Source organism: Cervus canadensis, chromosome 28, assembly GCF_019320065.1.
Source record: "Cervus canadensis isolate Bull #8, Minnesota chromosome 28, ASM1932006v1, whole genome shotgun sequence".
NCBI classification, from domain to species: Eukaryota; Metazoa; Chordata; class Mammalia; order Artiodactyla; family Cervidae; genus Cervus; species Cervus canadensis.
In genome coordinates this window covers 37,298,540-37,314,233 of record NC_057413.1, presented here as the reverse complement: position 1 = coordinate 37,314,233, position 15,694 = coordinate 37,298,540, and the positions used below count along the sequence as shown (strand labels likewise).

The 15,694-nt window shown below is 39.9% G+C and overlaps 1 protein-coding gene across 2 annotated transcripts in view; it reads left to right on the top strand.

Annotated features, from left to right (window-relative positions):
* The window catches only part of FAM83B (family with sequence similarity 83 member B), a 100,036-nt gene that overhangs the window by 12,374 nt on the left and 71,968 nt on the right, over positions 1-15,694 (top strand). The window contains exons 1-2 of one of the 2 annotated variants that reach the window (XM_043450853.1): positions 5,031-5,160; positions 9,926-10,429. In XM_043450853.1, coding sequence (XP_043306788.1) covers positions 9,986-10,429 — 444 coding nt within the window. In that variant the 5' untranslated portion in view covers positions 5,031-5,160; positions 9,926-9,985. Of the gene's footprint in view, positions 1-5,030; positions 5,161-9,925; positions 10,430-15,694 lie in introns of those variants that run through there. The other variant, XM_043450852.1, reaches the window with a different exon arrangement.

Sequence of the window (15,694 nt, the reverse complement as noted above, 5' to 3'; positions counted from 1 at the left end):
ATGTTCATGTTTCCTTTTGGTTTTGGATGAATTTTCTTAAGTTATAATTTTGCTCTTGAGTAGTTCGGTAGCCTGCTTCTTGTCCGTATGGCATCCCAGCAGAAGCGAGAGACACCTGACTGTCTTGGCTTTTTTGTTCTTTTGTTTTACATTTGAAAATGGGTGTGTTTCGTGTTGTTTATTCAGCTTCAATAAAATGAAGCTGAACGGTGGAGGCTGACCCAGGAGAATCCAGGACAGGACTTAGTAGGCAGGTCTTTGTCACACCTGAGTGAGACATGCTTGCTTAACCACCTCCCTGCTTCCAAGTAAATTTTGCAAGTTGTGGGTATCTATTCCAGATTTTTTCAGCAGGCAATATAAATATCATCTTAGAATTTTAACGCAAACGGTGTCCCCCCAGAACCCAACTTGTGACGTTATAGGACTCTGTCCAAAAATGTGTCCTTTGCCTGAATACGTACAGAAAGAGAGTACACAGTTAGAAAATAAGAAAAAATGGAGATATTACTAAATGAAATCCATCCTATATGACTGCCTCACCATTTGTAGCAATTTTTAAGGCTGATATATAGAAAGGCTTTTATAGACACCCTTTGCCATCAGTATAGGAACATGAAGTTTGAAGTCATGAAATGACCAAGGTCTTACAAGTATGTGGCAGAGGAGAAGTCAAATCCTAGGCTACTGTTCCCACTCTGGGTCACTGAGCCAACCTCTGATTTGTCGTTTGCCTTTGAAATCATTCTCCTTTCCTATTTCATGTAATTAAAGATTACCCTAATATGCCTCTCTTTGTGTTCTCTTTGGATGAACTGCTTCCGTTTTTCAAGGATTCTTTATGACATAATCTTCCCCCTACCCTCCTCCATCCTGTACTTATTGAACTAGTTTTTAATGTAAACTTAAACTTTAAAATTTATTGTATTGGGTTTCATCCTATCTAGTTGATTTATTATCTTACTATGTAAGATCATTTTGAATATTGATTCTGTCATCTAGCATATATGTTGTTCAATTCTATAAACTGTATCAACGTTTTTCTACTTATTGGTACAAATAATTGTCACACATATTGATCAGGACCAGGCTGAGATGGAGTGTTTTTAGCACAAGATGCAACCGATTGAGGTTACCTTGTTCCATTCCTTGGATCTTTTGGTGTACTAATATCAGAATAAAACACAATTTAGGAATAGGTCAGATATTGGTCCAAGAGTAATTTGCTTTAATTTCTCTTTCATTTTAAGCCATGCATAGAGTAATTCTCTGAGGTTTGACTGAAGTACATGTTCTCTCAGTAAAGTATTTATTCTTTCTCCTACGCGTTTCTCTACAGGAATTACTCAATAAATCCTTCCAAATATAATAAATGACTATGTTTTATTGCCATGAACATAAATTCATGGTCTTTATGTTCTTACATTTGAACTTTAGTTTAGACTGGGGATGCCCGTATGTTGAAGAGCAACCAATAGCAAACAAACCCTGGGATTATTTTGGTGTGAAAGTGATCGTCATGCTCTTCCCCAGTTAAAAGAGATTAAGGAAACTGAGAAATGATTAGGTAGTGAGCAATGATACTTTCATCAGAATTTACAGAGTGAGATGCAGCTGCTTAGCTTGGTCCCTTTCATGCTTCTGATGAGATGGATGCTTCTCTTGGTGACCACGGATGGAGGCGTTTGCACCCACACTAACTGCGTGTGCCACACGGGCATATCTGCTTGTGGACAAGCCTGCACCCACACTGCAAGTGCCACAGGAGCTTGAATTCCTTGGCTGCTTGGGGGAAACCTGTGACCTGCACTGTTGGCCCTTTTGTCCTAAGTGTTATTATGAAGTCAGCTTAGACTCTTAGTATGTTTGGATGCCACAATTAGGTATCTGATTGCCCTTGACAGATTATCACAATGAAGTTTAAATTTAGTAGTGGCTTCTTTAATGTTTTAATGGTCATCTTAAGTTTCTTAAAATCAACGTCAAACATAATATTGGCAGAATTGGTGATGGACAGGGAAGCCTGGCGTGCTGCAGTCCATAGAGTCGCAAACAGTCAGACACGACTGAGCGACTGAACTGAACTGAAAAATTTGAAGAAAAAAGAGATAAGTTATTTTCAACTCTTGTCCACTGTAGATTATGATTTTATCATACAGGGATGTTCTGAAACAAGCCTTTGTAAAACATTTTCTCATCTTCTGTAAACAAATATTTTGATGCTCATCATAGAGTCAATCCCCCATCCAAAACGAGTGATTTGAGGTATCTTTTCCTTCAATATTTGAAAGACTACAAAATGTCCCTTAAAGAAATTTGCCTAACATTGAAGTTATGTCAGAATACTTGTTTTATAATGACACATACACTAGAAGAACAGTTGAAATCATTTGTGAAGGGTAAATTAATTTTTTTAAGTTCCTTTATTTGACATTTTTAAGATTTACAAATAAAAACTATCCTTTATGTGTGTTTATGTTAGCTTCCTAGGGCTGCTGTAACAAAATGCCACACATTTTGGCCTGTAACAATAGAGTTCATTCTCTCACAGTTCTAGAGGCTAACAATCTGATGTCACGGTGTCCTTGGGACTCCGTTTTCTTGGAAGCTCTAGGGGATAAGATCTGTTCGTGACTTTCTCTTAGGTCTGGTGTTGGCAGTAGTCTCCAGGATTCCGACCTCTGCCTCTTCAGTCTCTTGGAGTTATTCTGTGTTTTTGTTTATGTCTTGTGTCTTGCAGAGAATACCCTGTCTCCAAAGGAGATCACATTTACTGGTACTGAGGGTTAGGTCTTGAGCATATTTTCTTGGAGGACTCAGTTGAATCCATGACAGCACCGTTGTTGTTCAGTTGCTCAGTCGTGTCTGAGTCTCTACAACTACATGGACTGCAGCACACCAGGCTTCCTGTCCTTCACCATCTCCCGGAGCTTGCTCAGACTCATGTCCATTGAGTCAGTGATGCCATCCAACCATCTCGTCCTCTATCGTCCCCTTCTCCCACCTTCAATTTTGCCCAGCATCAGGGTCTTTTCCAATGAGTCAGCTCTTCGCATCGGATGGCCAAAGTATTGGAGTTTCAGCTTCAGTATCAGTCCTTCCAATGAATATTCAGGATTGATTTACTTTAGGATCAACTGGTTTGATATCCTTGCAGTCCAAGGGACTCTCAAGAGTCTTCTCCAACACCACAGTTCAAAAGCATCAATTCTTCGATGCTCAGCTTTCTTAATGGTCCAACTCTCACATCCATACATGACTACTGGAAAAACCATCGGTTTGACTATATGAACCTCTGTCGGTAAAGTAATGTCTCTGTTTTTTAATACACTGTCTATTCTGTACACCTGTGTCTCTTTTTCTGTTTTTCATATAGGGTTATCATTACCATCTTTCTAAATTCCATATATATGCATTAGTATACTATACTGGTCTTTATCTTTCTGGCTTACTTCACACTGTATAATGGGCTCCAGTTTCATCCATCTCATTAGAACTGATTCAAATGAATTCTTTTTAATGGCTGAGTAATATTGCATGGTGTATATGTACCACAGCTTCCTTATCCATTCTTCTGCTGATGGGCATCTAGGTTGCTTCCATGTCCTGGCTATTATAAACAGTGCTGCAATGAATATTGGGGTGCACGTGTCTCTTTCAGATCTGGTTTCCTCAGTGTGTATGCCCAGGAGTGGGATTGCTGGGTCATATGGCAGTTCTACTTCCAGTTTTTTAAGAAATCTCCACACTGTTCTCCATAGCGGCTGTACTAGTTTGCATTCCCACCAACAGTGTAAGAGGGTTCCCTTTTCTCCACACCCTCGCCAGCATTTATTGCTTGTAGATGTATATTATCGAGGGTGAAACAGATCACCAGCCCAGGTTGGATGCATGAGACAAGTGCTTGGGGCTGGTGCACTGGGAAGACCCAGAGGGATCGGGTGGAGAGGGAGGTGGGAGGGGGGATCGGGATGGGAAATACATGTAAATCCATGGCTGATTCATGTCAATGTATGGCAAAAACCACTACAATATTGTAAAGTAATTAGCCTCCAACTAATAAAAATAAATGGGAAAAAAAATGACAAAAAAAAATACACTGTCTAGGTTTGTCATGGTTTTTCTTCCAAGGAGCAAGCGTCTTTTAATTTCATGGCTGCAATCACCATCTGCAGTGATTTTGGAACCCAAGAAAATAAAGTCTGTCACAGTTTCCACTGTTTCCCCATCTATTTGCCATGAAATGATGGGACCAGATGCCATGATCTTAGTTTTTTGAATGTTGAGTTTTTGGCCAGCTTTTTCACTCTCCTCTTTCACCTTCATCAAGAGGCTCTTTAGTTCCTCTTTGCTTTCTGCCATAAGGGTGGTGTCATCTGCACTGGTTGAATAGCAACAGCCTAAGACTGAAGTTGGTAACAGGACATCAGGGACATTGACAATGCTTATCTCTCTGGGATTTCTTTCCGCCAAAGTCCTGATTTGGGGCCAGCTGCTTGCCCATGAGCTAATCATAACCTCAGACTATCTCTTATTTATGAAACTTATAATTTCTCCTTGGAGCATTTTCCCACCAACCTCTTATTTCAGAAGTCTTTCCAGTGATCCTTCTGTGATCAGAAACTGTAAACAATGGAGACTAGGTTTAGCTGTTGGCTTAATGCTACAGTTGACAAAACAGTGTTAACATTGCTGATGGGATGACAGAGACTCTGCCTTTCTTTGACTCCTGAAAGACTTCTGTGACCAAATGTTTTATATCTTTAGAGTAATTATACTGTAACATATTGTTAAAATGTAAAATAGGAATAGTAGTATAATAATAATTATGGTAAAAGCTAAATACTTTACAAGCATTTGCCTCATTTATTTCTTAGAATGACCTAATGTCATGAACATGTAACTGAGCAGGATCTATAGGGCCTTCCTGGGACAGACCCCTCCCCATATCTTCTGCTTTAGTACCTCTCTGAAGTACTCCTACCATAACAGCATCTCGTATTTTCCCAAGTTTTTCAGATGCTAAAAGCCATCACCAAGTGAAATAAATTGATGACCTGGAGTATATAGCCCCAGACCTATTGGAGCCTGAGGACTGATAATGTAACCCCTGTGACACCATGCTGGTACCTCACCATTAACCAGAGAATTGTGCATCAGGTGATACATTTCTTGGGATGTTTCTCCCTCACCTGCCTTTAAACATGCTCTGCTGAAGCATTTCAGGGAGTTCATGGTTTTTGAGCAGGAGCCACACATTGTCAGTTCAGGGCCCTGCAATACGCCTTTCTCCAAACTCCGATGTTTCAGTTTGTTTGACCTCACTGTGGGTCAGGAACACAAACTTGCATTTGGTAACAGGCACAGACTGAGGCTTGCGTACATAGATCACTTGTCTACAAACTTCACAACACGCTAAGTCCCCTACATAAGAGTGAGTTCCATTCCGAGTGCCATTTGCAAGTCTAATTTGTTCATAAGTCAAACAAAGTTACCCTAGATACCCAGCTAACACAATCAGAGGGCAGGCTGCAGTTTCACTCCGCCTGATGTTGCTGGAACACAGGTTCGCATCTTTGAAAGCTCACAACTTAAAAGTTCGTATGTAGGGAACTGACTGTGATTTGCGAAGCAGGCTTTGAACCTAGTGGTGTGACCCTGAGCACAAGCTTTCACCCTCTTGGTGATATATTTTTATTTTGTTTTCTATTCAAGGCAGGTGAAATTGCTAGTGAGTACAATTTGTTTTAAGATAATTGTAGATTCACATGAAGTTGAGAGAAATAATACAGAGAAATTCGTTGTTATCTTTGATGCACTTTCCCTCCTTGTAGGCAGCGGTTATATCTTGCAGAACTGTAACGCGTATCATTATCTTTGGGATTTGGCCTTTTTCACCCAGCATACTTCTCTTGAGGTTCATTGAGGTTGTTCAGGCATCAGAAGTTAGTTCACTGTATAGCTGATGAACATGATATGGGGTACCACAGTTTGTATAATACCCAACTGCAAAAGACGTTTGAGTTGTTTCCAGCTTGGGGCTGTTATAAATAAAACTGCTATAAACATTCATGTCCAAATCTCTGTGTGAAGGTAAGTTTCCACGTCTCAGGATCAACCCTAGCAGGGCAGCTGTTGCCTTGTGTTAGTTGTATATTTAGTTTTATAATTGAAATGTCCAAACTGTTGTTCAGAGTGGCCCACACATTGAAATCTATTCTTTTATACTTTGTTTATGTCTTTTGTGTTTACAGATTTCATTTCTGGAATTTATACTCCCCACAGTGACCCTGAGGTTTGATAGCAAATGCAGTATGTGGTGGTTTGGGGGTCTGGATTTGAATCATGTGTTTTGCAAGCCTCTTTTTCTGGAGTCAGTCACTTAAACAATAGATGAGCCAAGCCGTCTCCTCAGCTTTCATATCATGGAGAGATTTTATTTTTCTCTCCTCGTTAACTCTATCCTGTGAAAAGAATATAGGTGAAATAGTATGTGAAGAGAATATACTTTCTAAGAGTTTTTAATGGTTATTAATTAAAGGATGCTAAATTTTTTCTATGTTTAAAGGCATACCCAATTCATTTTGTCCTCGAATATAACCCTTCGACTGTTTAACAGTTGAACTGTTAAACTGCTATCTTGAGTCTATAACTAACTATAGGTGCTGTTTTGTTGAAGTAGCTCTTTATGCTCTGCTCTCCCCCATTAACATTTCTGTAGATGGCTCTTTTATAAGTCCCCCCATGTAAACAGCCCTGGCAATAAATGAGTAGATCTGTAGATAATGGTTGAAGGATAGCTTCTCTCCAGCAGGACAAATCAAGGGTATTTATTTCTTATCTTAACTCTAATACATCATATCTCAACTTAACTGCTTATGGCTGTTGTGTTTTTCCTGTGGTGTGTTTTATCTGCATCGTATCTGGTTTTGCTCTTCATTAGTTGTATAGGGTTTCACTTTTATTCTCACTTCCAATTGCTTTTTTCTTCATAATTAATTTTTCATATGTGTCCTCGTTTTATTTTACTTTCATAATCTCTCTTATCTCTGTGATTTCTTGGCTTACACATAGTTCAAGAATGAGTTTTTAAAAAATATTTGCAGTGTATATATTTGCATAGGTAAAGCTCAGAAGTGAATTGAGTTTTTTTTAAAGCACCTTATGCATTTTGATTTCCAGATGGAATAGACATGTAGCATCACATGTTTTAGGAACACAAAAGTTAAATTTTAAAATTTTAAAAATGAGTGCTTAGGAGGCCTGGGACTGTTATGAACAGTCAGCAGTTGCCTACTGTTTTTAACAATTACAGATGATCTGTGTGATTTCCTGTGATCACTGGATGTTTGTCCCTTCATGGACTGGAATTAACAGATGAAAACTACACTTCACTAAACCTTAGGGAACTAAACTTTCATCAGATTAATCTGTCAAACAAATAAAAACCTTATTTCTTTGTTAATAAATGAGTGTTAATGTGCGAAAGAGAACTTTAATGAACACTGCAAAGGTCATTATTTAGTAGTTTAATATTATGCACAAGAAGCGAGCAATTTGATGAGGATTTCTCAACCTTGGCACCATTCGCATTTTGGACCAGATGATTCCTTACTGTGGATGGCTGTCCTGTACATTGATGTGGACTTCGCAGCATCCCTGGTCCCTACACACCGCATGCCAGTAACACACCTCCCCAGACGTCCTTATCACTGAGAACATCTCCAGACATTGCTCTTGCTTAGAGTGGGGGTGGTGTCAAATCTCTCCTGTTGAGAATCCCTGGGCACCTATATAAGATTGAGACATTTATGAAAGGTCCCTCCTTAACATCCTGGTACATGTCAATAGATTAAGTTGAATGTAATGAGGTAATAAAATAATCAAATTTTACTTCTTTATACCGTATCTCTCACACTAGCAGACAGCTTAGTATTTATTCCTCAAGCCCATGGAGGAGTTTGAGCATGTTACCCCAAAGCTGTGTCCTAATTCCACAGGAGGCAGGAAGACTGTGTTGCCCAGAACTCGGATGCTATGTTGCACAGAGGATGATGGTCCCGGAACCCAGGGACAGTTCCAGTTGCCTTGGCTTTGGTCAAGTTATGGCTCAAGCTGAGGATCCTCTAGGAGACTGAATGCAACATGTTCTCTTTTTTTCTTATGTCAGATTTAATCTTTAGGTTTCATTACTGCTAGATTTTCTCTGTAAAACCTCCAAGCCTAGGGATGGAGGCAGGCTTGTCTCTGTCTAGTTACATAAACTAGCAGAGTAAGTCACCCTGAGCCCCGCTCATTCCTCCGCTCTGGCTTTCTGTACACTGTTATCTTTTCTGACCTTTTCTCCCCCAGCAAAACTATGGCCCTGTTTACTGTCCATTCCTTCATGACTTCTGTCTGTGGTTAGTGACTCCTGTATTTTCAGGTGAGGAGTTAATAAATGGTAATGGCTTCCAGATTTGCTTTTCGGTAGGGCTGAGTGAAGTAGAAAATTGAAAACTACAGCAGGGCCACTGACAAAGGCATTTTTAGTCAAAAGAGCCGGGGAGTGCCGGTCGCACATCATAGAGTTGTACTTTGTCTGCATCCACACAAGGGCAACAGTGGCTTCAAAAGCCTGGAAAGTCCCCCAGTTGACTGACACCAGGTCCAGTCCAGTATCTGACACAGGGAATGAGGGAACGAATAGCACTTTGGGGGCATTGTGAGGGATGGGGCGTGGGCTTGGGTAGGCAGATTTTCCTTCCTAAGAGAAATCTGAATTGTTGTTGATGCCCTGAATGTCTTTATCACCTATATGCCGTCAAGCCATCAGATTTCAAGTTTGTGCTTTGAACCATTGCTTGAATATTCTTGTCACGTCCTCACTGGGAGTTTGAAAAGAGAAAGGTTCTCTGAGCTCCGTATCCCTCCTCTACTCCCCTGATACTGCCAGACTAATTGTTTTGAGCACAAGTGATGCTGAATCACAGCAACCTCCCATGGGCCTCCATACCTAGCTCCATTTTGTTTATTCCCCTTTATCTCCTGCCACTCACACAAGGATCCTGATTTCCAGCAGATCAAGTTGTCTTTTTTTTTTTTTTTTAAATGAACTCTGAAGGTACCGAGCTCATACCTGTTCTGTGCTTTTGCTTATGTTTTACATTCTTGTGTGGGATGAAAATATTCCTTTTTGACATCTGATCATATTTTTACTCATCATCCCAGGTTCAGCTGAAGCCCACCTCCTTCTCTAGGCTATCCATAATGTATCTCTTCTATTCCGTGTTGATCTCGACTTGCTTTGATTCCAAAAGCCTTGACTACAGACAGTACTCATTTTGGCCCTTAGCAGTATATGTCTTTGTTCACAGTGGTAACTAACAGCTTTGCGTGTATAGTTCATTCACCTCTTCATCTTATTAATACATTCCTGGAAGGCAAGTGTTTTGAGCTTTTTATGTTTCATCAGGATATATGCTTAACAGGTACTTGGTAAAGATTTATATAAATGGCTGACCAGGCATTGGTTTTATTCTGATTCTAATCACACCATGTATAATCCCAGATTAAATTTAAGAAGGATGGGCTTTCAGAATGTCAGAGGAGGAAGCTATATTTTCTTAGATGAGATACTAAAGTTAGAGGTATCTTGGGAAGGGATTTATCAACTAAAAATCTGTGAAAGGAAATCAGTTTAACTTATTTGGATTATGGTATTATGTGAATAATACCATTATTATTGAATATCATGTGAATAATACCATAATAATTATTGGGATTATGTGGATTGTGGTATTATTAATTCCACTTTGAATATAAAATGCATGTCATATTGAGCTGGTAGTAAAAATGAATAAAGGTAGAAATAACAGTTGACAAGGATTTTAAGACATTTGATTTCCAAATTCTGATTTTGATTTTCTTCTTTTTAAACATCCAGATACATCTCATTCCTGCACGAATGGACATTTGAAAGTGCCCTTGTCAAAGATTTGCAAGCATGGAGTGCACATCAATGCTTTCCTCCTTGAACGACGAGTGTAAATCAGACAATTACATTGAACCTCACTACAAGGAATGGTACCGAGTGGCCGTGGACACGCTGATTGAACATGGGTTAGATGCATACAAAGAATTTCTTGCCAAGGAACGAGTGTCAGACTTTCTAGCTGAGGAAGAAATTAATTACATTTTGAACAATGTTCAAAAAGTTGCACAAAGCGCGGCACATGGTACTGATAATTCCTGCGATGATGCCTCATCTTCAGGGACTTACTGGCCTATGGAGTCCGACGTGGAAGCACCAAATCTTGACTTAGGCTGGCCGTATGTAATGCCCGGACTCTTAGGGGGGACGCACATTGAACTCCTCTTTCATCCACCAAGAGCACAGCTACTTACGATTAAGGAGACCATTCGGAAGATGATCAAAGAAGCAAGAAAGGTAATATTTCTATCTCTAGATGAGAGATTTGAAACGTGGGAAATCACCAGAGTGGTATCAATACCGCAGTCTCCAACTATTTTGGCGTCAGGAACTAGTTTCGTGGAAGCCAGTTTTTCCACAGACCAGGGTGGAGGGGTGGTTTGGGGATGATTTGAGTGCATTACATTTATTGTGCAATTTTTTTCTGTTATTCTTATGTTGTCATATATAATGAAATAATCGTACAACTCATCATAATGCAGAATCAAGGGGAGCCCTGAGCTTGTCTTCCTACAAGTGGACGGTCCCATCTGGGGGCTGACGGGAGACAGTAGCAGCTGCTCTCTGATGCTAGCATCACTGCCTCAGATCACCAGGCATTAGATTCTCATAAGGAACAAGCAATGTAGATCCCAGTAATTCACCGCAGGGTTCATGATTGTCTGAGAACTGATGCCACCCCTGATCTGAGAGAAGGCAGAGCTCAGACTGTACAGTGAGTGATGCGGGGCGGCTGGAGATACGGACGAAGCCTCGCGTGTTCACCCTCCACTCACCTCCTGCCATGCAGCCCAGGTCCTAACAGACCTCAGACTGGTAGCAGCCCGTGACCCGGGGGTTGGGGACACATGGTATCAGAGATACATATGTTAGTAAGAATCTCTACATGCATAGACCATGCTTGTTACTTTCGGGAACTATACATACGGATATATAGGCAGGCTGTGTTTCTCATGTGTTGCAAGTATCTGAGATCAGGTGTTGGGTCCCTGCTGCAGCTGGCGATTTCCTTCTCTTCATCATGTTCATACATCTGAGAGACCTTCATCCATGAAGTCTAAGGTGTATGGACTGGAAATGGGATGATTTGATGCATTCATAATCTAAATCATTTAACTTTTCCTTAATCTCTGAAAGGAAATATGTGGTTAGTAAATCTGGTAAAATTTTCTTTGTTCTTAAGCACACAGAGCCCTAATTCTTGCTTTGGATATAGTTTATTTTGGCAAATAAAGCATTTTGTTGTTGTTCAGTCATTTGATGTTGTCTGACTCTTTGCAACTCCATGAACTGCAGCACACCAGGCTTCCCTGTCCTTCACTATCTCGTGGAGCTTGCTCAAACTCGTGTCCATTGAGTCAATGATGCCATCTGACCGTCTCATCCTCTGTTGCCCACTTCTCTTGCCCTCAGTCTTTCCCAGCATCAAGGTCTTTTCCAATGAGTTTGCTCTTTGCACTAGGTGGCAAAAGTATCGGAGCTTCAGCTGCCGTCTTTCTAATGAATATTCAGGGTTCATTTCCTTTAGGATTGACTGGTTTGATCTTCTTGCTGTCCAAAGGACTCTCAAGAGTCTTCTCCAGCACAATTCGAAAGCATCTTTCTTTGGTGCTCAGGCTTCTTCATGGTCCATCTCTCACATCATTCATGATTACTGGAAAAAGCATAGCTTTGACTATATGGACCTTTATTGACAAAGTGACGTCTCTGCTTTTTAACACGCTGTCTAGGTTTGTCATAGCTTTTCTTCTGAGGAGCAAGTGACTTAATGTCATGGCTGCAGTCACTGTCCACAGTGATTTTGGAGCCCAAGAAAATAAAGTCTGTTACTGCTTCCATTATTTCCCCATCTGTTTGTCATGAAGTGTTGAGACCAGATGCCATGATCTTAGTTTTTTGAATGTTGAGTTTCAAGCCAGCTTTTCAGTTTCTTCTTTTCACCCTCATCAAGAGGCTCTTTTCTTTTCACTTTCTGCCATTAGAGTGGTATAATCTGCATGTTTGAGGTCGTTGATATTTCTCCTGGCAATCTTGACTCCAGCTTGTTATTCATTCAGTCCAGCATTTCACATGATGTAGTCTGCATATAAGTTAAATAAGCAGGGTGACAATATACAGCCTTGACATACTCCTTTCCCGATTTTGAACCAGCTCATTGTTCCATGTCTGGTTCTAACTGTTGCTTCTTGACCTGCATACAGGTTTCTCAGGAGACAGGTGAGAAAGTATTCCCTTCTCAGAAGGTAGTCTTGTTTTCCCTTCTCTAAGAATTTTCCAGTTTGTTGTGATCCACACAGTCAAAAACTTTTGTGTAGTCAATGAAGCAGAAGTAGATGTTTTTCTGGAATTCTCTTGCTTTTTCTCTGTTCCAACGGATGTTGGCAATTTGATCTGGAGATCCTCTGCCTTTTCTAAATCCAGCTTGAACATCTGGAAATTCTCAGTTCACATACTGTTGAAGCCTAGCTTGGAGAATTTTGAGCATTACTTTGCTAACATGTGGAATGAGTGCAATTGTGTGGTAATTTGAACATTCTTTGGCATTTCCTTTCTTTGGGATTGGAATGAAAACTGACCTTTTCCAGTCCTGTGGCCACTGCCGAGTTTTCCAAATTTGCTGGCATATTGAGTGCAGCACTTTCACAGCATCATCTTTTTAGGATTTGAAATAGCTCAACTGGAATTTCATCACCTCCACTAGCTTTGTTTGTAGTGATGCTTCCTGAGGCCCACTTGACTTCACACTCCAGGATGTCTGGCTCTAGATCAGTGACCACACCATTATGGTTGTCTGGGTCATTAGGACCTTTTTGTATAGTTCTTCTTGTATTCTTGCCACCTCTTCTTAATCTCTTCTGATTCTGTTAGGTTCATACCATTTCTGTCCTTTATTGCGCCCATCTTTGCATGAAACATTCTCTTGGTATCTCTCATGTTCTTGATGAGATCACTAGTCCTTCCCATTCTATTGTTTTCCTCTATTTCTTTGCATTGTTCACTTAAGAAGGCTTTCTTATCTCTTCTTGCTATTCTTTGGAACTCTGCATTCAGATGGGTATTATCTTCCTTTTTCTCTTTTGCCTTTTTCTTCTCTTCTTTTCACAGCTATTTGTAAGGCCTCCTTAGACAACCATTTTGCCTTTTTTTTGGGGGGGGGGGGCGGGGATGGTTTTGATCACTGCCTCCTGTACAATGTTATAAACCTTTGTCCATAGTTCTTCAGGCACTCTATCAGATCTAATCACTTGAATCTATGTATCCCTTGAATAAAGCATAGATTCTCTTATTTATTTCCTGAGTTGTGTGAAAACAGTATTTAATCAGGCTTGATAATGTATAATTCTGAAGTAAGTTTCTGAGGTGCTTAGCATGTTAGGGTGTCTGTTTCCTTTATGAAATACTTATATTGGCTTGTAAATCTCAGAAATTCTATCATAGAGCTCAGACAAAACTGTAGAAATATTTTTTAATTAACATAATAAAGCTTATTGAGAGCTTTCTATGTACTCAGCACCATGATAGATGCTTTGGAAATTACAACTAGATTTCCCAAGTTGTTTATTGAGTTTTAAAATATATAAACAAAAGATTATGATTGTTAACTATGACGTGTCTATCTCTTAGTTATGGATACTGTGTTGTTGTTGTTCCGTTGCTAAGTCATATCTGACTCTTTGCGACCCCATGGACGGCAGCACAGCAAGCTCCTCTGTCCTCTACTGTCTCCTGGAGTTTGCTCAAATTCATGTCCATTGAGTCAGTGATGCTATTTAACCATCTCATCCTCTGCCACCCCACTTCTCTTTTTGCCTTCAATCTTCCCCAGCATCAGGTTCTTTTCTAATGAGTCAGCTCTTTGAATCAGGTGCTTCAACTTCAGCATCAGTCCTTCCAATGAATATTCAGGGTTGATTTCCTTTAGGATTGACTGGTTTGATCTCCTTACTGTCTAGGGGACTCTCAAGAGACTTCTCCAGCACCGCAGTTCAAAAACATCAATTATTCAGTGTTCAGTCTTCTTTATGGTCAAATTCTTACATTCTTACATAACTACTGGAAAAAACATAGCTTTGACTATTCAGAGTTTTGTTGGCAAAGTGATGTCTCTGCTTTTTAATATGCTATCTAGGTTGGTCATAGCTTTCCTTCCAATGAGCAAATGTCTTTATTTCATGGCTGCAGTCACTGTCTGCAGTGATTTTGGAGCCCAAGAAAATGAAGTCTTTCATTGTTTCCCCATCTGTTTGCCATGAAGTGTTGAGACTGGATGCCATGACCTTAGTGTTTTGCATGTTGAGTTTCAAGCCAGCCTTTTCACTCTCCTCTTTCACCTTCATCAAGAAGCTCTTTAGTTCCTCTTCACTGACTGCCATTAGAGTGGTATTATCTGCATATCTAAGGTGGTTGATATTTCTCCCGGCCTTCTTGATTCCAGCTTGAGGTTCATCCAGCCCAGCATTTCATATTATGTACTCTGCATGTATGTTAAATAAGCAAGGTGACAATATACAGACTTGACATACTCCTTTCCAAGTTTTGAACCAGTTCTTTGTTCTATGTCTGGTTCTAACTGTTGCTTCTTGATGTGCATACAGGTTTCACAGGAGACAGGTAAGGTGGTCTGGTGCTCCTATCTTTAAGTATTTTCCACAGTTTATTGTGATCCACACAGTGGATCTATACATACTATGTATATCTATGGATACTTATCTATGTATACTATGCAGTATAAAAATTTAGACCTAAAAGCGGTTTGGGATGCAGACATACCTGGCATTGCTTTCTTTCATGTCTACAAGACACAGAGATGCTTGGGAAAGCATGCTTTTATGAAGTACAGATGTATTAGATTCCTTGAAACCCACAGGGACATGATGGTTTGCAAGACAGGCAACTAAGAATCTCTAGTTCTCATTAAGGAGACACAATGTTCTAAGACCAATATTACATGCAGCCTTTGCAAAGTAAGGTGATTTTTTTCCCCTTAGATCTTCAAAGCTCAAAAAAGCTGACTTTGTACTCATATTAACCCCTTTAGCAGGATTACATTAAGAAAGCACTCATCTATTCCAATTGTTGAAACTAAATTAGCTGTAGAATCAGGCACATAGTAGGTATCCAAACGTTCACTGAATAAGTTGAGCTATGAGAATTTTAAAAACTGGACCATTCTATGCTCTGTAAACAAATTCTGCAGTTGTATTTTGTAAAGTAGCACAACTTGAGAATACAAAATACAACTGTAGAATTTGTTTACAGAGCATAGAATGGTCCAGTTTTTAAAATTCTCATAGTTCAATTTATATATAAATTCAGTATATTAGTTCAATATATATGATTCCTTGTATAGATAATATAGAGCTTCCCTTGTGGCTCAGCTGGTGAGGAATCCGCCTGAAAGACAGGAGACCTGGGTTTGATCCCTGGGTTGGGAAGATCCCCCAGGGAAGGGAAAGGCTACCCACTCCAGTATTCTGACCTGGAGAATTCCATGGACTGTAT